The sequence below is a fragment of the Heterodontus francisci genome, chromosome 3 (assembly GCF_036365525.1).
Source record: "Heterodontus francisci isolate sHetFra1 chromosome 3, sHetFra1.hap1, whole genome shotgun sequence".
NCBI lineage: Eukaryota > Metazoa > Chordata > Chondrichthyes > Heterodontiformes > Heterodontidae > Heterodontus > Heterodontus francisci.
Genome location: NC_090373.1, coordinates 198,471,107 through 198,496,657, shown reverse-complemented (window position 1 = coordinate 198,496,657; position 25,551 = coordinate 198,471,107). Strand labels below are relative to the sequence as shown.

The 25,551-nt window shown below is 45.0% G+C and overlaps 1 protein-coding gene across 4 annotated transcripts in view; it reads right to left on the bottom strand.

The window, feature by feature from the left end:
• The window catches only part of LOC137366035 (inactive tyrosine-protein kinase 7-like), a 583,411-nt gene that overhangs the window by 173,797 nt on the left and 384,063 nt on the right, over window positions 1-25,551 (bottom strand). For all 4 annotated transcript variants that reach the window (XM_068028160.1, XM_068028157.1, XM_068028158.1 and 1 more), the window contains 2 exons: window positions 10,646-10,776; window positions 5,998-6,264 (listed from right to left, as the gene is read on the bottom strand). In XM_068028160.1, coding sequence (XP_067884261.1) covers window positions 5,998-6,264; window positions 10,646-10,776 — 398 coding nt within the window. The remainder of the gene's footprint in view (window positions 1-5,997; window positions 6,265-10,645; window positions 10,777-25,551) is intronic.

Here is a 25,551-nt window from a genome sequence, read left to right as displayed (position 1 = left end):
TGGGAAGACCAGTATTTACTACCCATCCCTAATGGCCCTTAAGGTGGTAGTGGTGAGCTGCAATCCATGTGATGAAGGTACTCTCTCAGTGATGATAGGGAGTTGCACGATTTTGACCCAGCGACGATGAAGAAACTGATATATTACCAAGTTAAGATGGCGTACGACTTGGAGGGGAACTTGCAGGTGGTGGTGTTTCCATGCACCTCCTGCCCATGTCCTTCTACATGGTAGAGGTCAGAGTTTTGGGAGATGCTATCAAAGAAGCCTTGGCAAGTTGCTGCAGTGCAACTTGCAGATTGTACACGCAGCTGCCAGTGTGCCGGTGGTGCAGGCGGTGAATGTGTCAGCTGGTTAGACGGGGTGCCGATCGAGTGGGTTGCTTTGTCCTGGATGGTGTCGAACATCTTGAGTGTTGTTGGAGCTGCACTCATCCAGGGAAGTGGAGAATATTCCATCACACTCCTGACTTGTGTCTTGTACATGAACAGGCATTGTGGAGTCAGAAAGTGAGTAACTTGCAACAGAATTTCCCAGCTCTGACCTGTTCTTATAGCCACAGTATTTATATAGCTGGTGCAGTTATGTTTCTGGTCAATGGTGACACCAAACGCCACCACCAGGATGTTGATGGTGGAGGATTTGATGATGGTAATACTGCTGAAAGTTCAGGGGAGGTGGTTAGATTGTCTTGTTGGATATTCTCATTGCTGGCACATGTATGGCACAGATGTTACTTGCCACTTATGAGCCCAAGTTGTGCTGCATGCTAACACAAACTGCTTCATTGTCTGAGGAGTTGCAAATTGAATGGAACAGTATGCATCAGTGAACATCCCCACATCTGACTTTATGATGGAGGGAAGGTCATTGATGAAGCAACTGAAGATAAGTGGGTCTAGGGTAATACCCTGAGGAACTCCTGCAGCAATATCCTGGACTGGAGATGAGTGGCCTCCATCATCCACAATCACCTTTCTTTGTGTTATGTATGTCTCCAGCCAGTAGAGAGCTCCCCCAACAGCAAATTCCCATTGACTTCAATTTTACTGGCGCTCCTTGATGCCACACTCGGTCAAATGCTGCCCTGATGTCAAGGGCAGTCACTCTCACCTCAGGAATTCAGCTCTTTTGTCTATGTTTGGCCTAAAACAGACTGAAACAGTGCTGTCCTGACAGAACCCAAACTGAGCATCATGAGCAGGTTATTGGTGAGCAAGCGTCTCTTGATAGCACTGTCCATGACCCCTTCCATCACTTTACTGATGATTGACAGTAGGCTGATGGGACAATAATTGGCCGGATTGGATTTCTCATGCTTCCTGTGGACAGGACATACCTTGGCAATTTTCTACTGGGTCAGGTAGATGCCAGTGTTGTAGCTGTACTGGAGTAGCTTGACTAGAGGTGTGGTTAGTTCTGGAGCACAAGTCTGCAGTACTGAAGTACAGAACCTGTGTTATGGGGATCCACAGCCATTGCGGTATCCTGTGCACTTGGCTGGTTCTTGATAGCACGTGGAGCAGATCAAATTTGCTTATGTGAAGCTGGGGATCTCAGAAATAAGCAGAGACAGATATCAACTTGGCAGTTCTGGCTGAAGATGGTTGCAAAGGCTTCAGCCTTGTTTTTGCACCCCACCATCGTTGAGGATAGAGTTGTTCATGGAGCCTCCTCCTCACAATAATAGTCTATCACAATTCACAACTGGGTACGGCAGGACTGCAGAACTTTGAGCCGCTGGTTGTGATATCACTTTGTTCTGTCTATAGCATGCTGCTACGCTGTTGAGTACAAATGTTGTTGCTTCATCAAGTTGGACAATGCAACTAACAGGGTATCTGCTTAATCAATAAGATTTAAGGAAAGAAAATAAATAGTGAGGAGGAGGGTGAATTAAAGGGTATGAAGTCAGTGTCAAATCAGGTACAGAAAGTGATGCCTCTAAAAAGGAGAGAAAAGAGACAATAAAAGTTAGAAAAAAATGAGAATTAAAACTTTGATCTTTTATAAACTCAAAACAATTCACAACCTGAAGGAATGAGGCTCTACACTTATAATAGCTAACTTTAGATGCCAAAGAGGTTGAGTGGCACTAATTAACACTTACCATTGTTTCATAAAGGTTCATCATAACTTGCTTACATTTGTACTCTCTATCTCTATTTAAAAAGCCCAGGATCCCATATGCTTTATTGACTGCTTTCTCAACCTGCCTGCCACCTTCAAGTGATTTGTGTACATATACCCCCACGTCCCTTTGCTCCTGCACCCTCTGTAGAATTGTATCCTTTATTTTCTATTGCCTTTCCTCATTCTTCCTACCAAAATGTGAAATACAGTAACTTCGATATTCAATGAAGGTCAGTGGTGAGACAGCAAAATGCCATTTTTGTGACATGAACAGTGGAGTAATGCAATTTGGACAGCAATATTTGGACCTACCCACATAAATGCGCATCTGCCCTTGCCCAAAGTTGCTGTACCATTTACACATAAATAATAAGAGCCTCCCAGTTATACTGACAGCAATATCTGTCCCAATATGATCATATAGTATCAATTTTCAGAACAAAAAGGGAACCCAATGGCAGCATCAACAGGAAGTTCTCGAGTTTCCACTTGTCCATTAGAAAACAAATGAATTTGGAGTAACTGAGGGCACAGATTAAAAAAGTGTCCAAACAGTAATTATAAGGGATCAGCTCTTTTTCTTCCTCTGTTGAAAGTATCGACTCTTTACTGGATCTGGTCCTGTTGCCACTGGCATCTGTCCAGCATCTTATAATTCATATGCAAGTCTAGATAATAAGTGTACTGTCCACAGGACTGTCACTGACCTCATCTCCTCTGGAGATCTTCCCTCTCCAGCTTCCAACCTCATAGTCCCGCAACCCCGGATAGCCCGCTTCTACCTTCTTCCCAAAATCCACAAACAGGACTGTCCCGGCAGACCCATTGTGTCAGCCTGCTCCTGTCCCACTGAACTTATTTCTTCCTATCTTGACTCTATCTTTTCTCCGCTGGTCCAGTCTCTTCCCACCTACATCCGTGACTCTTCTGACGCCAGACGTCATTTTGACAATTTCCAGTTTCCTGACCCCAACTGCCTCCTCTTCACTATGGACGTCCAATCTCTCTACACCTCCATCCTCCACCAGGACGACTTGAGGGCTCTCCGCTTCTTCCTTGAACAGAGGCCCAACCTGTCCCCATCCACCACCACCCTCCTCCGCCTGGCTGAACTTGTTCTCACATTGAACAACTTCTCCTTCAACTCCACTCACTTCCTTCAAGTAAAAGGTGTTGCTATGGGTACCCGCATGGTTCCTAGTTATGCCTGTCTTTTTGTGGGATGTGTCGAACATTCCTTGTTCCAGTCCTACTCAGGCCCCCTCCCCTAACTCTTTTTCCGGTACATTGATGACTGTATCGGTGCAGTTTCCTGCTCCCACCCCGAACTGGAAATCGTTATCAACTTTGCTTCAAAATTTCCACCCTTCTCTCACCTTTACATGGTCCATCTCTGACACTTCCCATCCCTTCCTCGACTTCTCTGTCTCCATCTCTGGGGATAGGCTGTCTACTAATATCCATTATAAACCCACCGACTCCCACAGCTACCTCGACTACACTTCTTCACACCCTGTAAGGACTCCATTCCATTCTCCCAGTTTCTCCGTCTCCGACGCATCTGCTCTGATGATGCAACCTTCTATGACTGCACTTCTGGTATGTCTTCCTTTTTCCTCAACCGAGGATTCCTCCCCCCCCCCACTGTGGTTGACAGGGCCCTCAACCGTGTCCGGCCCATTTCCCGCACCTCTACCCTCATCCCTTCCCCTCCCTCCCAGAACCGGGACAGGGTTCCCCTTGTCCTCACTTTCCACCCCATCAGCCTCCATATCCACATCCTCCGCCACCTCCAGCGTGATGCCACTACCAAACGCATCTTCCCCTCCCTTCCCCTGTCAGCATTCCGAAGGGATCGTTCCCTCCGTGACACCCTGGTCCACTCCTCCATTACACCCACCACCTCGTCCCCTTCCCATAGCACCTTCCCCTGCAATTGCAGGAGGTGTAATACCTGCCCATTTACCTCCTCCTCACTATCCCAGGCCCCAAACACTCCTTTCAGGTGAAGCAGCGATTTACTTGTACTTCTTTCAATGTAGTATACTGTACTCGCTGCTCACAACGTGGTCTCTTCTACACTGGGGAGACCAAGCGCAGACTGGGTGACCGCTTTGCAGAACATCTCCGCTCAGTCCGCAAACAGAACCCCAAGCTTCCGGTTGCTTGCCATTTCAACACTCCTCCCTGCTCTCATGCTCACATCTCTGTCCTGGAATTGCTGCAGTGTTCCAGTGAACATCAACACAAGCTCGAGGAACAGCATCTCATTTACCGATTAGGCACACTACAGCCTGCCGGACTGAACATTGAGTTCAATAATTTCAGAGCGTGACAGCCCCCCATTTTACTTTTATTTTTTGTTATTTTTTTCTTTTTCCTTTTAAAAATTTTTTTATTTCATCTTAGTTTGCTCAGTTTGCTTACCTACTGTTTTTTTCATGTTTGTACTTGCAGCTGTTCAATTTTCAGCGCGTTAACACCCTTTCTGTACTCATGCTTTGTCTTTCAACACACCATTAACATATTGTTTGCTCCATGACCTTCTGGTCAGCTATTCTGTGACCTTGCCCTATCTACACCTTCTCCTTTGTTATCTCTTGCCCCACCCCCACTTTACTTGCTTATAACCTTTTACGTTTCTAATATTTGGCAGTTCTGAAGAAGGGTCACTGACCTGAAACGTTAACTCTGCTTCTCTCTCCACAGATGCTGCCAGACCTGCTGAGTATTTCCAGCATTTCTTGTTTTTATTTCAGATATCCAGCATCCGCAGTATTTTGCTTTCAATAAGTGTAATTCAGTCCCCGCCAAATGTGCACATGTAGGCATTTTAACAGGGTGGCTTTAGATAGCAATCAATAATGGAAATCAATTGATCTTTCCTCTCATCCCCAGGAATCAACGTTCTCACTGCTATCTTGCCCAAAAACACAAATTAGTTATTTGCACTACACCTGTCTACTGGCTCAGTTGGATTCAAAATTATGGATTTAAACTCTCAGCAACACACGCACTATGAGAGTGATACTTTAATAAAATGCTGAGGGAGCGCTGCATCTTCTTTCAGATGGGATGATAAACTAAGGCGTCACCTGTCTACTCAGGGGGCCATCAACAACGCTATGGCAATATTCAAGAAGAGGAGAGTTCTCCCAGTGTCCAGTCACCACCCATCCCTCAAGCAAGTACACCAAAACAAATAAATGACTATTTATCTTATTCACTGTTTATGGAATCTGTTCACAAATTAGTTGCCAAGTTTTACTATGTGAAAGTTAGTACAATTCAAATCCGCGCATTGGCTGAAAAAGAGGACACGAAAGGCATTGTATAAACACAAGTTCTTTCCTTTAGATCCCTAAAATATGACAGTGTGCTTCATTGATTCAACTGCTCTATTTTGGATGGGATATTAAACTGATCTGAAAAGGAGCAGGGTTTGCACTAGAACCTACAATCATATCTATGATGCGCATATGGTATTGAGTTTTTGACTTCAGCTGAACTGACCAGGCAAAGGGCTGGGTGGTAGGTGTATTTTTAACTTGCTGAAAGAGGTGCTAATTTACCTGTCAGTACATAGCTTGAGAAGCATGGGCAGAGGCCTCATCTTGATAAGCCAACCATCCTAAGTGATAAAATTGTGCAGAATGTGTGCGGAAATACTTTGTTTTCTATGGATTTTCAACCAGCATTTATTTCTAAACCAAAATCAAGAAAAAAATGAACTGATCATTTAACTGTCAGTGGAACCCTATTGTGTGCAAACTGGCTGTTTGACTACAGGTCAAACTAATTAATTAATTTTCAATGTTTTCCGGAGGATAGGAAATGCACCATAGACATCTGATTGTTCCTTACTTGCCACAGTGATGCTCAGCTCCCTGGTTTTCTCTCCAGCTTTGTTTCTAGCATGACAGGTGTAGGTCCCAGAATCCTCTTCTGCTGTCTCATTGAAGACCAGCTCATTGCCAGCCTGGTAGACACGCCCTGCAGTTGGAACTTGTGTACTGCCTCTATACCATGACACAACAGGCAGAGGCAGTCCTCTTGGTGGTGGACATTCAACATGCTGTGTAGTATTTGCAATGAAAATCTTTGGACTGAACGTCACCATATCGTTGATTTCTGAATTAAAAAAAAAAAGACAGCTTCAGGAGAAGCTCAATATTTTCCATTTGCTTTGATCTATTTGCCCTGTATCCTTTTTTAGATTAGATTAGAGATACAGCACTGAAACAGGCCCTTCGGCCCACCGAGTCTGTGCCGAACATCAACCACTCATTTATACTAATCCTATATTCCTACCAAACATCCCCACCTGTCCCTATATTTCCCTACCACCTACCTATACTAGTGACAATTTATAATGGCCAATTTACCTATCAACCTGCAAGTCTTTTGGCTTGTGGGAGGAAACCGGAGCACCCGGAGAAAACCCACGCAGACACAGGGAGAACTTGCAAACTCCACACAGGCGGTACCCGGAATCGAACCCGGGTCCCTGGAGCTGTGAGGCTGCAGTGCTAACCACTGCGCCGCCCTGATGGTAATATTCACAGGAAACATCTACCCAAAACTACACTGTTGAGTTTTTGGCAGAAGTTTTTTGTAATTCAAGCATCAGCTGACATTCTGTACTCAATAGATGGCAGTAGTGCCGATATTTTCCATTCTATTCCTGTTGGTTAAAGATGCCCTTTGCTCTTTTAATTGTGATAAGCTTCATTTGTATAAAGGCAGCATATGAAGCATCAAAAACCAAGCATACAACTGCATCTAGCCTGGATTTAAATCACTTTTTTTTTTAAAATTGATTTCTAGTGAAGAAAATTTCCCACATCAACAGTAAAATCATGAGAAACCAAAAACAGTTTACACATCTTAACTCAACACATCCCAACAAGAACGTCCAGTCTAAAATGCACTCTCCACAGCCAAAGGCAATTCAAGGGGTAGGGGTTGCATCATTATTTCAGAAGACCTCAGCCCTTTTTTTTAAAATTTGTTTAATGGGATGTGGGTGGCAAGGCCATCATTTGTTGCCCATTCCCAATTGCCCAGAGGTGAGGGTGGTGGTGGTAGCAGCCACCTTTTTGAAACACTGCAGTCCATGGGTGCAGGTATATTCAGAGTGCTATTAGGGAGAGAATTCCAGGATTTTGATCCAGCAACAGTGAAGGAACGGCGATACATTTCCAAGTGTGTGACTTGGAGGGGAACTTGCAGATGGTGGTGTTCCCACACCTCTGCTGCTCTTGTCCTTCTAGGTGGAAGAATTTGCGGGTTTGGAAGATGCTCTCGAAGGCGGCGTGGTGAGTTGAGAGTATTCCATCACACTCCTGACCTGTGCCTTGTAGATCGTGGACAGTAAAGCCTGGCTACCCGACCCGAACCCGACTAGACCCGACTACACGTGTCGGGTTTGGGTCGGGTCGAAATTCTGAGTCCAGCATTCGGGCTCGGGTCGGGTTGGGCTGGACACTGCTCCCGGTGTCACAGCATCAGGCTTACCCATGATTTCCCACAACTCCAGCTGCAGGAATAGCCTGCTGCTGGAACAGATGAAGGAGATTAGTGTCGGGTTGGGTGCGAAAAATAATTAAAGGGCTCGGGTTGGCTGTGGTCGGGTCGGGCCTGGGTCGGGTTTTCATTTTATACCTGAGCCAGGTTTTAGTGGACAGGCTTTGGGGAGTCAGGAGGTGAGCTACTTGCCGCGGAATTCCCAGCCTCTGACCTGCTCTTGTAGCCACAGTATTTATGTGGCTGGTCCAGTTCACAGTTTCTGGTCAATGGTAACCCCCAGGATGTTGATAGTGGGGGAATTCAGCGATGGTAATGTCAAGGGATGGTTAGATTGTCTCTTGGAGACTGACATTGCCTGGCACTTGTGTGGCACAAATGTTACTTACCACTTACCAGCTCAAGCCTGAATGTTGTCCAGGTCTTGCTGCATATGGACAGAGACTGTTTCAGTATCTGAGGAGTTGCAAATGATACTAAACATCGTACAATCAGCAGCGAACATCCCGATTTCTGACCTTATGATGGAGGATCATTGACGAAGCAGCTGAAGATGGTTGGGCCTAGGACACTATCCTGAGAAACTCCTGCAGTGATGTCCTGGGACTGAGATGATTGACCTCCAACAACTACAACCATCTTCCTTTGTGCTAATTCTGACTCTAACCAGTGAAGCGATTTCCTCCCCCACCACCCCCCGATTCCCACTGACTTCAATTTTGCTCGGACTCCTTAATGCCACACTTGGTCAAATGCTGCCTTGATATCAGGGGCAATCACTCAGATGGTTTTGCCTGTGAAGGCCCATCATGCTTTGCAAGAAGCACTGGATTAAAAAAAAAAATCAAGATTACAATTTCAAATTTTTAAATAAATGATCTGTTTCCTTTTCTAATTCTACACAATAACCAGTACTACAAGTGATTGCATTTCCCCCCATCCCCCACTACACAATGTAAACATCAAGTATTTTCACAACTGGTTCACTCATGTCCTTTTGAAAATCTGTCCTTATCTCATTTTGCCTATGTGTGACTCCAGTACCACACCAAAGGGAAAGGTGTTTAACTAACCCCTTAAGAGGCCTAGAAGGTCACTCAATTGTATCAAAATACTAAAAAGAAAACAAAGAATAAAACTGGACGGATCACTCGGTTGCGACATAGGTATCGAATCAGGCACAAACAGTCCAGTGACCAGTAACATTCATGCCATGTGTCAGGCTATGACCATCTCCAACAACATAGAGCCTAATCACCTCCCCATGACATTCAATAGCATTACCAGTGAATCTCCCACCAATAGCCTAGGGGTCACCATGGATCTAAACAACTGGATCAACCACAAAAGCGATGTGATTCTCATAGCGATTAATCATATAACTCATATCAAAGTGATGTGATACAAGGTACGAGAATGTCAAAGGCTGGGTATTTTGTGGCCAGCAGCTCACCTCCTGATGACCCCCCCCCCCCCACCCACCCCCCAAAAGCCTCTTCAGCACTTACAAGGCACAAGATGGGATAGTTAACACTTGGCTGGACGGAAGCAACTTAACAACACTCAACCTCAACACCATCCAGGACAAAGCAGCCTGCCTGACTGGCATCCCATGCACCAGCTTAAACGTGTTTGCCCTTTTTCAACAGTATACTGTGGCTACAGTGTGTATAATCTACAGAATTCCTGCATGATCTCACAATCTCCACTTCTGAGCCACCTGTCACCCTAGTTTCTCCTAGTTATATCACACTACCACTTATAATCACCCTTTCCTGGGCAGCATGGCCTTAGGCATCATCTTTCTTTTCCTGGATGTTCTTCTCCCTCTCCTACCTGTTCCTATCACCATTTCCTTTTCCGATCCATAGAAAATTTCCTTAGTTGTGTTCTTTGTCAATTTTCATGTAATTTTGTTTGCACATAAAATGCAAAAATTTGCAAATATAGGTGAAGCGGGCATTTTTATTTCCAACTTCCAGGACCCAGCCATAATTCTCAATGGTCACATATTTTCTATAAAGTTTAAAACTACATTTGAAGACATTTATCTGTTTATATAGTTATGATTCTGTCTCTGAAGCACACCAACATTTTTATACATTGAAGGTGCTACATAAATGCAAGCTCAACTGTCTTCTGTATGGTGGCGACTATGAAACTACATCCCCCAATCCTAAAAGTTTGATTTTTGCTGGGGTAGGGAAAGAGGTCGAGGGAGAACTTAATGAGACCAAAAAAAAATCTGCTCAGCAGTGACATTACCTTGGCATTTCCAAGGTTGAAACATTTAAATAGCCCATTTTATTGGTAACCATCCTTGAGCGAGCCTTGAGCTTTCAGCTCACACAACTGTTTCACTAACGATTCTTATTAAAGCTACTCATGGCATTTGACAAATACAAAACAAAAATTAAAATGAAATACAAACAGCACTTCTGATTCTCTCCTCAGTTTGCCACCTTCCATAGCTTTTAGATTATCAGAACATTTTCTTAATATTTAATCTGCTCTAGCTTTTCATGTCAAAAATGTTCAATCCAATTCATGACGATGATCAAACCTTGAGGGTGCCCTTCATCCATTTTGGAAGAGAGAAAAAGTTTGCGCCTAACCGGCTAAAAAGGAACTACAAATTTGAACCAATTGAATTCTATAATTGTAAAGAGGACATTATTGCATCTTATATACAATTGTTAAATTGTGATGAATTTTAAAGCAGAAAAAATCTGCACAGGAGGAGACCATTTGACCCATTGTGACTCTCCTGGCTCCTTATTAGAACAAATACGAATCCTACGTAGCTCCTTATCTTTCTCAACTTAAAATATTCATCCAATCTTCCCTCAAAAGGTGCAGCGGTCTCTGATGCAATTATGTCCTTTCTTGGTTTCTTTCTTTGTGGTGTCTGCACAACTGACTCAATACTACTACACGTGAACATGGTGGCTGAGATTTAATTATTTACACTGTTCCTTATTCATACCTGCCATGCGTAGTGCAGCTTCCAGCACGGTGGGCTTCCCTCTTGGACCCCGGCCAACACATTTGTATACACCAAAGCTGCGAGGTTTCACATTGGTAAGCAGCAGAGAGCCATTAGCAAACACAATAGTCCTAAGGAGAGAAGATTCCAGTTTAAATATAGGTTTGTATTGCCCTCGATTCCAAGACTTGGGAAAACAGTTTAAAATGGCGTTTGGTTCATCTGATTGGAAAAGTTACATGAAGTGATGCATCTGGGATTGTTTTGCTCTGCCCCTTTGAAAACAAGCACAGAGTATATCTTTTGTGCTGACAGCTCTTATTTAATTCACATAACTTTTATATTGCTGAGTGTAAATTTATATATTGAATATTATGAAATTAATTTCTAAATTGATAGGTATGTTTGGACAAATTAACCCTCTGGGGCACAACCACAATGGATTCTGTGCTTTTTAAAAAAAACAGGTGACGATGGTTTCCAGGACCACATGAGTACTGATGCCACAGCAAGAGATCTTTCAGTTTTTGTTTCAAGAATTTAGGAACTTATCTAGACATTAAATGTCACAGCATGGTGACAATTTGGAAGACAGACTTTGCCTTAACCCATTCAGGCCATTTGTTATCTTCCAAGACAGAGTGCTTGAGAAGGGGAGATATTGAAGCCATCTCGAAATGTTAAACCATCAATCCTGGGCATTATTGTTTCTGAAATTTGAATTGATAAAATTATTTGGTGTGTTCATATTTCAAGCACTCAAAGGGAAAATTTACCTAAAATTTAAGGGGATAATCAAATTTTCATTCAACAAAAAAAAACTAATGAAAAGCAGTCTAGGTGGTTCCTTAGCATCATAAAAAACCCCAGGAAGTTCCTTTTGGGGAAAAACAAACTTAACATTGACAAAATCTGTCAGCCCAACAACAACGCTGTTTGAATTTGGGATAATTATGACATTTTTGAAGCATAAAAGGTCATCTATAAACAAAGGTCTTCAGACAGACACCCCTCCTGATCTTTTGACAAGATCACCTGAAAGTCCATGAATGGCTTTTATTGGATGGAACATGTGGCATGATATTGGGATACCAGTATGAGTGTGCAGATGTGATTTGTTGAGTGAGAAGTAAAGAACAAGCGAGAATGCATTGTGAACCTGCACTGAAGAAAGGGTCTCAGACATGCTCAGCTACTTGACAACAGGACACCATGGAATAGTTATTGTGGCCAGTAGAGAGAGACAACATTTTAAATCATCAAGGCATTGACAAATACTTCATAGAGAAACTGTCCTCAGGATAGAATGGCACCTGTCAGAAGAAGTAAAATTGTTAGGCACTTAATGTAAGGAGGGATATGGAATCTGGATAAAGACAATCGAGGGCTAGGTCCAGAATTTGGCAAGAACTATACACAAGATGGATACATATAAAAGGAGAGTTGGAGAATCTCAAGTCCATGCATAATCTTTTGTTTGAACCATATGTATTGTTGGCATTTTACGAGAAAGAATTTTACATTTATTCTTAGCGGCAGTTTAGAAATATCTAGGTTAGCTAAAAATCAGTTGCGAGAAGTCAATAAGGATATTTCCTTCTCGGGGGTGCGGGTGGGGGGGTGCATTGGGGAGGTGGAAACTGTGACAAATGGGACCACTTTACGAAATAGTACTTCAGAGTACTATAGAATTCTATGGAAACAGCAGACATAATATGAAACAGACCCACAGAAGAGTTGCTTTCCTTTCTTAAAAGGGACAGAGAAGCCATTCCTAACACCAGGGTCACCACGAGTATAAACAAGACAGGGGAAGAGGAGTGTGACATTTCCAAGGGGGTCTTATAGAAGCTACTAGACACCATAGGCATTCCCAAGCTGATATGAGGGAACCTTCTACAGCCTTGTGTACCCTCTTAGCTTGTACAGATAACATTTGGCCTCCAGTATGAAGTAAACTGAAAGATGCCTCAAGCTGAAGTGATGGACGAGGGGGAGGTGATGGCCCCTGACACCTTGAAATCGGGTGAACTACCAGCCTCCAAAAATAAGTTATAACAATGGATGCTTGGAGGAGCAGAGAGGGCAGCCCCCGTTTGGCAGAAGATGAAGAGCTTCCTGACACCTCGGCTAACTGGAGGAAGCGAAAAGACAGGGTGGGTCTAATTAGCTTATGCACCTTATCTAAACTGTTCCTTCTTGATAAACTATTTTAAAATTACTTACGAGTTCTCAACCACCTTTTTTTTTTGGGTATTCTGTGACTCCTGAACCTAAATCTTACAATACCTCTATTTATGAAGCCCAAGATCCCATACATTTTGCTACTACTTTCTCAATATGTCTGGCCACCTTCAAGGATTTTTTTAAATTATTATTCATTTGTGGGATGTGAACATCGCTGGCTAGGCCATTTATTGCCTATCCCTAACTGCCCTTGAACTGGCTTGCTAGGCCATTTCAGAGGGAATTTTCTTATTTTTTTTTAAAAAGTTAACTACATTGCTGTGGGTCTGGAGTCACATGTAGGCCAGACCGGGTAAGGACAGCAGATTTCCTTCCCTAAAGGAAATTAGTGAACCAGATGGGTTTTTACAACAATCGACAATGGTTTCACGAGCTTTTTAATTCCAGATTTTGATTAATTGAATTCAAATTTCACCATCTGCCGTGCTGGGATTTGAACCCGTGCTCTGGATTACTAGTCCAGGGACATTACCACGATGTCACCGTCTCCCCTTGAATCCCATGTTAAAACTTCAGAAAGCTTGTTAAGGAAGGAAAATGCTAGAGCCTATCTTTAGGCAGTTTCACATTTATTGTACAGAGCAAAAGGATTACAAACACGTAGTTCCTCACTCAAGACCTTCCACCAGTCTCAGCATCACCCAAGTCCCTAAATATCACCTTCTTTGACTCCAACATGCCCCACCTGGCCTCTTACTTCCCACTTACTATTTACATGCCAGATGACGACTTTTGGATTCCCTTTTATGTAAACTGCCATTCTATTCTCATTCTCTCTGGCTAGATCCCTTTTATCCCATTGAAGTTAGTCCTCTTCCAATTTAGAAGTTCAACTTCAGATTGTTCCTTGCTCTTCTCCATTGCGAATCTAAATCTTATGATACATTGATCACTTTTATCCGTGCTCCCCCACAGATACTTGGTCCACCTCATTTCCCGGCACCAGATCCAGCAATGCCTTCTTCCCAGTTGGACCAAGAACAAACTGGTCAAGGAAGTTCTCTGAACACATTTCAGAACTTTCTCCCCCTCTTTAGGGTTTACTCCAATATTACCATAATTGATATTTGGGTAATTCATATCCCCCCCAATATCACCACTCTACAGTTATTGCACATCTGTCATTTCCCTGCAGACTTGCTCCTCAATCCCTCACGACTGAGGGGCCAAAAGAATACCCCCAGTAGTGTGATCATACCCTTTTTGTTTCTCAGCTCTAACCAAATGGATTCTCTTTGCCCCCTCAAGGACACCCTCTCTTTCCAACAGTGTCTCCCCTAATTAGTACTGCCACCCCACTTCCCTTCTCTCCTTCCCTACCTTTTCTAAACACTTTCTACCCTGAATATTAAGCACCCAAACCTCATCATTTTTAAGCCATGTTTCCACTATTGCCACTACATCACATTCCCACAGCGTTGTGTTTGTTGTTCACCAACCTTATTCACCACATTGTGTATTTCCATACATGCACTGTAAACCTGTCCTTGTTTTCCTTGTAATCCTTTTCAGTCTGATACTATCTAATACAGTACTACTTCCTTCCCTCATACTATCCAACATACTCACTCCTTGATGCATGTTATTCCCCTTTTATAATTCTATATGCTGGTGCGCATCGCCCTGCCAATTTACTTTAATGCCTCTACAACCGCACCAGTGAATCTCTCCACGAGGACATTGGTCCCAGTCCCATTGAGGTGCAACCTGTCCCTTTTGAATAGATGCCTCCTATCCCAGAACTGGTCCTAGTGACAAAAATCTGAAACCCTCCCTTCCTGCACCATGCCTCAAGCCACACATTTATCCTAATATAAAAGCAAAATACTGCAGATGCTGGAAATCTGAAATAAAAACAGAAAGTGCTGGAAATACTCAGCAGGTCAGGCAGCATCTGTGGAGAGAGAAGCAGAGTTAACGTTTCAGGTGTGTGACCTTTCATCAGAACTGGCAAAGGTTAGAAACGAATTAGGTTTTAAGCAAGTGAAGGGGGGGGGGGGTAAGAGAATGGTGGGGGAAAGAACAAAAGGGAAAGTGTGTGGGCAGGACAGATTAAATAACAAGGCTGTACAGGGACAAAGGCAAAATGTGTGTTAATGCTTGTGGTGAAAGACAAAGCATTAGTCCAGAGAGATTGTTAAAAGCAGAATAATGAGCAGCTCTGACTACATGAAAAACAGGCACATGGTTAAAAAATATTTTTTTTAAAGCCAGACATGCTCTGAAGTTATTGAACTCAATGTTAAGTTCACAAGGCTGTACAGTCAGTTCTGATGAAAAGTCACAGACCTGAAACATTAACTCTGCTTCTCTCTCCACAGATGCTGCCAGACCTGCTGAGTATTTCCAGCAGTTTCTGTTTTTAATCATTCATTTATCCTCCCCATCTTCCTATTTCTCGGAGCAGACTCAGAGGGCGGAGTTCCAAAGCGGTGAGTAAACAGAGTAAGTTCGCTCGGGTGGGAAAAACTGAAAAAGTGACGTCACAGGAAAGCTGTGACCTGATTGGCTGGGAGCGAATCTGTACCGAATTTGAAAATAAAACTGATAAAAATTGATTAAAACACTAATTAACTAATTAATTAGAGTAACTAAACCAGAAAGAGGAGATTACTGTATTTAGACAGCATTTAATATTTATTGTAGAAATCTAGCACTAGGGACCACATAGTGAAGTGTATCATAATTTAGTAAGGATTTAATAAGTATTTATTTATATTATATTATATTAATTAACTAATTAGTGCTAGAAATGTCAGTGAGAGGGGTGAAGTGCTTCTCCTGTGAGATGTGGGAGGTCCGTGACGCTTCTAGCGTTCCGGGCGACTACATCTGCAGGAAGCGTACCCAGTTGCAGCTCCTCACAGACCGCATGGATCAGTTGGAGCGGCAACTGGATGCACTTAGGAGCATGCAGGTGGCGGAAAGCATCATAGACAGGAGTTTCAGAGAAGTGGTTACACCCAAGATGCAGGCAGATAGATGGGTGACTGCTAGAAGGGGCAGGCAGTCAGTGCAGGAATCCCCTCTGGCTATCCCCCTCTCTAACAAGGATACCGTTTTGGATACTGCTGGGGGGGATGGCCTATCAGAGGAAAACAGCAGCAGCCAGAGCAGTGGCACCACGGCTGGCACTGTTGTTCAGCAGGGAGGGACAAAGCGCAGAAGAGCAATAGTTACAGGGGACTCTATAGTCAGGGGCACAGATAGGCGCTTCTGTGGACGTGAAAGAGACTCCAGGAAGGTATGTTGCCTCCCTGGTGCCAGGGTCAAGGATGTCTCTGAACGGACAGAGGGCATTCTGAAGGGGGAGGGTGAACAGCCAGAGGTTGTGGTACACATCGGTACCAACGACATAGGCAGGAAGAGTGATGAGGTCCTGCAGGGGGAGTTTAGGGAGTTAGGTAGTAAGTTAAAAAAACAGTACCTCGAGGGTTGTAATCTCTGGATTACTCCCTGTGCCACGTGCCGGTGAGGCTAGAAATAGGAAGATAGTGCAGCTAAACACGTGGCTGAGCAGCTGGTGTAGAAGGGAGGGTTTCAGATATCTGGACCATTGGGTTCTCTTCAGGGACAGATGGGACCTGTACAAGGACGGGTTGCATCTAAACTGGAAGGGCACTAATATCCTGGCTGCAAGGTTTGCTAGCGTCACTCGGGAGGGTTTAAACTAGTGTGGCAGGGGGGTGGGAACCAGAGCAGTAGGACAGCTAGTGAAGTTAATGAGGAGGACATAGTAAATAAGGCCAGTCGGACTAAGAGGAAGGAAGAGCAGGCAGGGAGATGTTGCGGAGCACAGCGGGACTGGTGGCCTGAAGTGCATTTGTTTCAATGCGAGAAGTATAACAGGTAAGGCAGATGAACTTAGAGTTTGGATTAGTACTTGGAAATATGATGTTATTGCTATTAGAGACTTGGTTGAGGGAAGGGCAGGATTGGCAGCTAAATGTTCCAGGCTTTAGAAGCTTCAGGCGGGATAGAGGAGGATGTAAAAGGGGTGGGGGAGTTGCATTACTGGTTAAGGAGAATATCACAGCTGTACTGCGGGAGGACACCTCAGAGGGGTCATGCAGCGAGGCAATATGGGTGGAGCTCAGGAATAGGAAGGGTGCAGTCACAATGTTGGGGGTTTACTACAGGCCTCCCAACAGCCAGCAGGAGGTAGAGGAGCAGATATGTAGACAGATTTTGGAAAGATGTAAAGGTAACAGGGTTGTAGTGGTGGGTGATTTTAACTTCCCCAATATTGACTGGGACTCACTTAATGCGAGGGGCTTGGATGCGGCAGAATTTGTGAGGAGCATCCAGGAGGGCTTCTTGAAACAGTATGTAGATAGTCCAACTAGGGATGGAGCCATTCTGGACCTGGTACTGGGGAATGAGCCCGGCCAGGTGGTCGAAGTTTCAGTGGGGGTGCATTTCGGGAGCAGTGACCATAATTCCATTAGTTTTAAGGTACTTGTGGATAAGGATGAGTAGTCCTCGGGTGAAGGTGCTAAACTGGGGGAAGGCTAATTATAACAATATTAGGCAGGAACTGAAGAATTTAGATTGGGGGCGGCTGTTTGAGGTAAATCAACATCTGACATGTGGGAGTCTTTCAAACGTCAGCTGATTAAAATCCAGGACCAGCATGTTCCTGTGAGGAAGAAAGGCAAGTTTGGCAAGTTTCGGGAAGCTTGGATAACACGAGATATTGTGAGCCTAGTCAAAAAGAAAAAGGAAGCATTTGTAAGGGCTGGAAGGCTAGGAACAGATGAAGCACTTGAGGAATATAAAGACAGTAGGAAGGAACTTAAGCAAGGAGTTAGGAGGGCTAAAAGGGATCATGAAAAGTCATTGGCAAACAGGATTAAGGAAAATCCCAAGGCTTTTTATATGTATATAAAGAGCAAGAGGGTAACCAGGGAAAGGGTTGGCCCACTCAAGGACAGAGATGGGAATCTATGCGTGGAGCCAGAGGAAATGGGTGAGGTGCTAAATGAGTACTTTGCATCAGTATTCACCAAGGAGAAGGACTTGGTAGATGATGAGCCTAGGGAATGGAGTGCAGATAGTCTCAATCATCTCATTATTAAAAAGGAGGTGGTGTTGGGTGTCTTGCAAAGCATTAAGGTAGATAAGTCCCCAGGGCCTGATGGGATCTACCCCAGAATACTGAGGGAGGCAAGGGAAGAAATTGCTGGGGCCTTGACAGAAATCTTTGCATCCTCATTGGCAACAGGTGAGGTCCCAGAGGACTGGAGAATAGCCAATGTTGTTCCTTTGTTTAAGAAGGGTGGTAAGGATAATCCAGGAAATTATAGGCCGGTGAGCCTTACGTCAGTGGTAGGAAATCTATTAGAGAGGATTCTTCGGGACAGGATTTACTCCCATTTGGAAACAAACGTATTAGCGAGAGACAGCATGGTTTTGTGAAGGGGAGGTCGTGTCTTACTAATTTGATTGAGTTTTTTGAGGAAGTGACGAAGATGATTGATGAGGGAAGGGCGGTTCATGTTGTCTATATGGACTTTAGTAAGGCCTTTGACAAGGTCCCGCATGGCAGACTGGTGCAAAAGGTGAAGTCACACGGGATCAGAGGTGAGCTGGCAAGATGGATACAGAACTGGCTCGGTCACAGAAGACAGAGGGTAACAGTGGATGGGTGTTTTTCTGAATGGAGGGATGTGACTAGTGGTGTTCTGCAGGGATCAGTGCTGGGACCTTTTCTGTTTGTAGTATATATAAATGACTTGGAGGAAAATGTAGCTGGTCTGATTAGTAAGTTTGCGGATGACACAAAGGCTGGTGGAGTTGCGGATAATGATGAGGATTGTCAGAGGATACAGCAGGATATAGATCGGTTGGAGACTTGGGCGGAGAAATGGCAGATGGAATTTAATCCAGACAAATGTGAGGTAATGCATTTTGGAAGGTCTAATGCAGGTGGGAGGTATATAGTAAATGGCAGAACCCTTAGGAGTATTGACAGGCAGCGAGATCTGGGTGTACAGGTCCACAGGTCACTGAAAGTGGCAACGCAGGTGGATAAGGTAGTCAAGAAGGCATACGGCATGCTTGCCTTCATCGGTCGGGGCATAGAGTATAAAAATTGGCAAGTCATGTTGCAGCTGTGCAGAACCTTAGTTAGGTCACACTTGGAATATTCATGCAATTCTGGTCGCCACACTACCAGAAGGATGTGGAGGCTTTGGAGAGGGTACAGAAGAGGTTTACCAGGATGTTGCCTGATCTAGAGGGCATTAGCTATGAGGAGAGGTTCGATAAACTCGGATTGTTTTCACTGGAACGACGGAGGTGGAGGGGCGACATGATAGAGGTTGACAAAGTTATGAGCGGCATGGACAGAGTGGATCGTCAGAAGCTTTTTCCCAGGGTGGAAGAGTCAGTTACTAGGGGACATAGGTTTAAGGTGCACGGGGCAAAGTTTAGAGGGGATGTGCGAGGCAAGTTTTTTTTTTTTACACAGAGGGTGGTGAGTGCCTGGAACTTGCTGCCAGGGGAGATGGTGGAAGCAGATACAATAGCGACGTTTAAGAGCCATCTTGACAAATATATGAATAGGAAGGGAATAGAGGGATATGGGCCCCGGAAGTGCAGAAGGTGTTAGTTTCGGCAGGCATCAAGATCGGCGCAGGCTTGGAGGGCCGAATGGCCTGTTCCTGTGCTGTACTGTTCTTTGTTCTATTTCTATTACTTGCTAGTTTATGGTATTGGGAGTAATCCAGAGATTACAACCTTGAGGTCCTACTTTTTAAACTTCCTCTCTAGCTCCTGAAAATCTGACTGTCGGACCTCAATACCTGCTTTTGCTATGTCATTGGTACAGACGTGTACCACAAACATCTGGCTCACTCCCTTACCTGTGCAGAGTATTCTGCACCCTCTTTATGATGTCCTTTACCCTGGCACCAGGGAGGCAACACACCATGCGGGACTCACAATGACAATTACAGAAATATCTGCCTGTCTGCCTAACTATGGAATCTCCTATAACGACTTTATTCTACTCTTTGCTCTTCCCTCTTGTGCAGTCCTTTGCCTATTAGTGTCGTGGTCTGGACTGCATTCCTTCAAGGTGTCATCACTCCCAGCAGTCTCCAATGTTGAATACCAGCTTCAGAGTAGCACTCACCCCGATGACTCTTGCACTTCCTGCCTTGTCCTACTCTTTCAGATGGTTACCCACCTACGATCCTGAATGTTCACATTCCTGTGGGGTGACCCCCCTTCTGGAATGTACGATCCAGGAAACCCAGTGATGCTCCCCAGTGACTCCAGCTGCTCTTGAAGCTCCAAAATCTTGAGCCCGAATTCGAGCAGCTGGAGAGACTTTCTGCACACATGATCTCCCAACACATGAATTTTCCTGAAGTTCCCACATGGTGCAGGAATTGCAAGCAACAGATCTCAACTGCCCATCCATGAGCTAAAAAAAAAAATCTCTATTCACTATTTTAGAATCTAGTTAGTACCTTGTTTAAATTATTAATTTTAATTAATGCTTCTAGACCTGCTCTGTACTTGTACTATTGTTATACTTATCACAATGGAAATGTTTAATTTCCTAGCTCCTAGTTTAGATGAATGGCCGAGTTGAGAGAAAGCAAAAGATCCTCACCAACCACTTAACTGCTTCCCTGTGACATCATACTTTGATTTATATTTCCCCTTTATTCCCCAAAAGCTCTCCCCTGCCAACTCCCCACTTTTACCTATGAGTCTCCAGTACCTTCTCCCTCAGGCTTGTGCTCTCCATCTCCCACTGACTCCCGCCGCTGCTTTTATCTGTGGATCTCCAGCACTGTTCGTTCTCTCTCTCTCTCTCGACATTGCTCAAGCTATTTCTTTTGCATATGCACTATGACACCAGGTCTAAGTCTTCTCCTGGGCAATGGAAAACCTATTTAAAAGTCTAACTGCTGGACTCTTAGAATCTGATCGAGAATACAAAAGGCACCTATTTACTACCAAAGGGACGCATACAGTAAAATCAGAACATATATCCATCATCCTGTTCCGACATGAATAGTGCTAGCAGTCTTTACATAAACATTCTTTGTTCTTCCTTTTATTGAGATCACAGCAGCAGGGGTTCTTCTGGTTTGCTCATCTTCATTAGCAAGGTTGCATCAAGGCTGTGATCTTCAACATCATCTCCTGAGTCACACAGTACAGCAAAGTAGGCCTGACAGGTTTATGATGTGTGAACCTCTTTATTCATAGAGGATTGAAGGTGAATGATTGACCAAAACTATTGGGAAGATGGACATTATTCGCGATTCCTGATAACAGGAGTCAGTAAAAATGTTTTCAGACTGGAAACAAGTTTTGGGAAAGCATTTCCGAATTAACACATGCTTCTAGTCTGAACATTAGAAAGGTATAGGATTTCAGTGCTGCCCTCCCCCACTAAGGCAGTATCCAAACACTAATCTCAAAACAATGGTACAAGCTGTAAAGTACTTAAATACATGGAGGTAGCCATGGGATCAGCTCTCCTCCAGAATCAGATTGCATTTACGTTGTAAGCTTGCTAAAAAAACATTTGCACGGATATTTGTGTTTCGCAATCTGACAAAGTGCCAACGTAAAAACATCTAATAGCTTGATTTCAGTCAATCTGAAATGGGAATTGCAGGGACTTAAAATGTGCACTTTTTACATTTTCTTTGAACATTTTCAGTCAGACGTGCCAACTCTTGCTAATTCATCTCAAGACATGCGATTCTGAAGTAAAATTGAAGCTCATTTGCAACATCGCAAGAGGGCACTGAAATCTCAGGATAGAGAAAGCTGTTTTCTGATGCTGTAAATAATGAATCTAATAATGGCAGCAAGCACAGCTAAAATGCCCTGCACTCCAAAAACTGCTCTAAATTGGCAAGTGTCCTGACACATTCTGGGTGTTTCTAAAACCCTGCCCTCCCTCCTCAGACGCTCTGTATTGTGCATGCTCGGGTGGGATGGGTGTCACAGACAGGAGAAGCCTTTTGCTGCGCCTGTGCTTGCCCAGTTGGTAAAGTCACCGACTGTTGAGAGTCTGAATCACTGGCGGAAGGTGAGGTGCGAGTTCTCAAATGGGATTGAAAGCAGGGGTAGGTGTGAGCAAATAAAAGGAAAAATTCCCACATTTAATAGTCCAAGGCATTCGGGCACCAAAATGGAGCATAATCAAGCTTTGTGCAACATGTCCTGCTACGTCTTGGGGTGGGGGGTGGGGAGAAGACCTGTCATCCGAGCACATTCTTCTTCTTTGGCCTCCTGGTCTCGAGAGACCATGGGTAAGCGCCTGGAGGTGGTCAGTGGTTTGTGAAGCAGCTCCTGGAGTGGCTATAAAGGCCAATTCTAGAGTGACAGACTCTTCCACAGGTGCTGCAGATAAAATTGGTTGTCGGGGCTGTTACACAGTTGGCTCTCTCCTTGCGCTTCTGTCTTTTTTCCTGCCAACTGCTAAGTCTCTGACTCGCCACACTTTAGCCCCACCTTTATGGCGGCCACCAGCTCTGGCGATCACTGGCAACTGACTCCACAACTTGTGTTCAATGTCACAGGACTTCATGTCGCGTTTGCAGATGTCTTTAAAGCGGAGACATGGACGGCCGGTGGGTCTGATACTAGTGACGAGCTCCCTGTACAATGTGTCCTTGCGGATCCTGCCATCTTCCATACAGCTCACATGGCCAAGCCATCTCAAGCGCCGCTGGCTCAGTAGGGTGTATATGCTGGGGATGTTGGCCGCCTCGAGGACTTCTGCGTTGGAGATACGGTCCTGCCACCTGATGCCAAGGATTCTCCGGAGGCAGCGAAGATGGAATGAATTGAGACGTCGCTCTTAGCTGACATACGTTGTCCAGGCCTCGCTGCTGTAGAGCAAGGTACTGAGGACACAGGCCTGATACACTCGGACTTTTGTGTTCCGTGTCAGTGCGCCATTTTCCCACACTCTCTTGGCCAGTCTGGACATAGCAGTGGAAGTCTTTCCCATGCGCTTGTTGATTTCTGCATCGAGAGACAGGTTACTGGTGATAGTTGAGCCTAGGTAGGTGAACTCTTGAACCACTTCCAGAGCGTGGTCGCCAATATTGATGGATGGAGCATTTCTGACGTCCTGCCCCATGATGTTTATTTTCTTGAGGCTGATGGTTAGGCCACATTCGTTGCAAACAGCTGCAATCCTGTCGATGAGTCCCTGCAGACACTCTTGGAGTTCCCTGATGAGGACTTTCCGTACTTTGGTCTTCGCTCTTAGGTTGAACAACCTGCCACTTGATCTTGTGTGGAGGAAAATTCCTTCTTCTGAAGACTTGAACACGTGAGAGCAGCAGGGAGATGATGATCCCAAACAGTGTCGGTGCGAGAAGAGAGCCCTGTTTCACGCCACTCAGGATAGGAAAGGGGTCTGATGAGGCACCGCGATGCGGAATTGTGCCTTTCATATTGTCACGGAATGAGGTGATGATACTTAGTAGCTTTGGTGGACATCCGATCTTTGCTAGTAGTCTGAAGAGACCACGTCTGCTGACGAGGTCAAAGGCTTTGGTGAGATCAATGAAAGCAACATCAGGGGGCATCTGTTGTTTGCAGCATTTCTCCCGTAGCTGGCAAAGGGAGAAGAGCATGTCAATGGTGGATCTCTCTGCTCAAAAGCCACACTGTGCCTCAGGGTAGACACGCTCAGCCAGCTTCTGGAGCCTGTTTAAAGCGACTCAAACGTAGACTTTCCCCACTATGCTGAGCAGGGAGAGTCCACGGTAGTTGTTGCAGTCACCGCGGTCACCCTTGTTCTTATAGACGGTGATGATATTGGCATCGCACATGTCCTGTGGTACTGCTCCCTCGTCCCAGCACAGGCAAAGCAGTTCGTACAGTGCATAAAGTATAGCAGGCTTGGCACTCTTGATTATTTCAGGGGTAATGCCATCCTTCCCAGGGGCTTTTCCGCTGGCTAGAGAATCAATTGCATCACTGAGTTCCGATTTTGTTGGCTGTTCGTCCAGCTCATCCATGACTGGCAGAGACTGGGCTGCATCGAGGGTGGTCTCACTGACCAGATTTTCCTGGAGTACAGTTCTAGGTAGTGCTCCACCCAGCGGCCCATTTGCTTGCGTTGGTCAGTGATTGCGTCCCTGATTTAGATTTGAGGGGGGCGATCTTCTTGATGGTTGGCCCAAAAGCTCTCTTAATGCCATCATACATTCCTCTGATGTTTCCGGTGTCGGAGGCCAGCTGAATATGACTGCATAGGTGTTGCCAGTAGTCATTTGCGCAGCACCTGGCTGTTCTTTGTGCAGCGCTTCTGGCTGCTTTAAGTGCTACAGATGTTAACTCGCTGGGGGATTTCTTGTAGTTCAGCAGTGCAATGCGCTTAGCGGCTATGACAGGTTCCAGCTCTTCAATGTGAGATTGAAACCAGTCTGCATTCCGCTTCACACGGTTGCCAGAGGTGGTCGTAGCTGAGTCATAGATGGCATCTCTGATGTGGGCCCACTTGGTCTCTGCATCCCCTGTAGGAGTGTTTTGAAGGGCTTTTTCAAGTGAATTTAAAAACTTATGTAACAGCTGTGGATAAGAAATTCTGCTCGTGTTGATGCACAGGCAGCCCTTCTGCTTGGAGTGATGCAGCTTCTTTGGTTGGAGTCTAACCTTGCTGCACACCAAGGAGTGGTCAGTGTCGCAGTCTGCACTGTGGAAGCTGCGTGTGATTTGAAGAGGTTCGCCTTGTGACAATCAGGTCCAGCTGGTGCCAACGACGTGACCTTGGTGTCTCCATGAAACCTGGTGACAGGGTTTAGTGTGAAAGAACGAGTTCGTGATGCAGAGGTTATGATAGGTACACATCTCAAGCAGTCTCTGTCCATTCTCATTCATCCTTCCAATGCCATAGCGCCCAAGGCAGGAGGGCCATGAGTCATGGTCGGCCCCAACCCTGGCATTAAAGTCCCCCAGCAGGAACAGATGTTCGGTATTGAGGATGCTACTAATATTATGGAATTCATCGTAGAACTGGTCTTTAGCTTCAGGTGTGGAGCAGAGTGCTGAGTAGGTGTACTGGACCAGAGGTGGCGAGCAGTCGGATGGACAGTATGCGTTCCGAGCCATTTGAAGATGGCTCTATCATATTATCTGAGCACATTACTGGCACCTGAAGTGCCGTAACCTACAGCGGGATTAGATTGGATGGCTACTTGTCAGCCGACAGACACAATGGCCCCCTTCCACCCTTTAAACTTGTATGATTCGATGACCTATTGTAGTGTTGTGAGGGCATTGAGTTAGAGCACGAGACCCTAGGACATGGCCTGACAAGCATGGGCTCTGACCTCTAAGAAGAGCGCGAGTGAAGCTGGGAGGACTAAACCGGCAGGCCGGCAGTGGATCTGCCAATAGCAGCGCAGCAACAGATTGGACTCTTCTCTCCAGATTAGTTGCACTGGGACAGATTGTGGTATAACAGCAGCCCCTCATCAAGCCCGTAGCCGCCCTGGGAGTGTTAGATGAGACAGTGTAGAGGGAGCTTTACCATGTTTATAACCTGTGCTGTACCTATCAGGAAAGGTGCCCAGAGCACAGACTGGCAACCTCAAGTGGCGCTTTCTGCAGCCGCGGATGGGGCCTGGGATCTTCCTGCTGCATATGTGGAAGTTTTTGTAAAG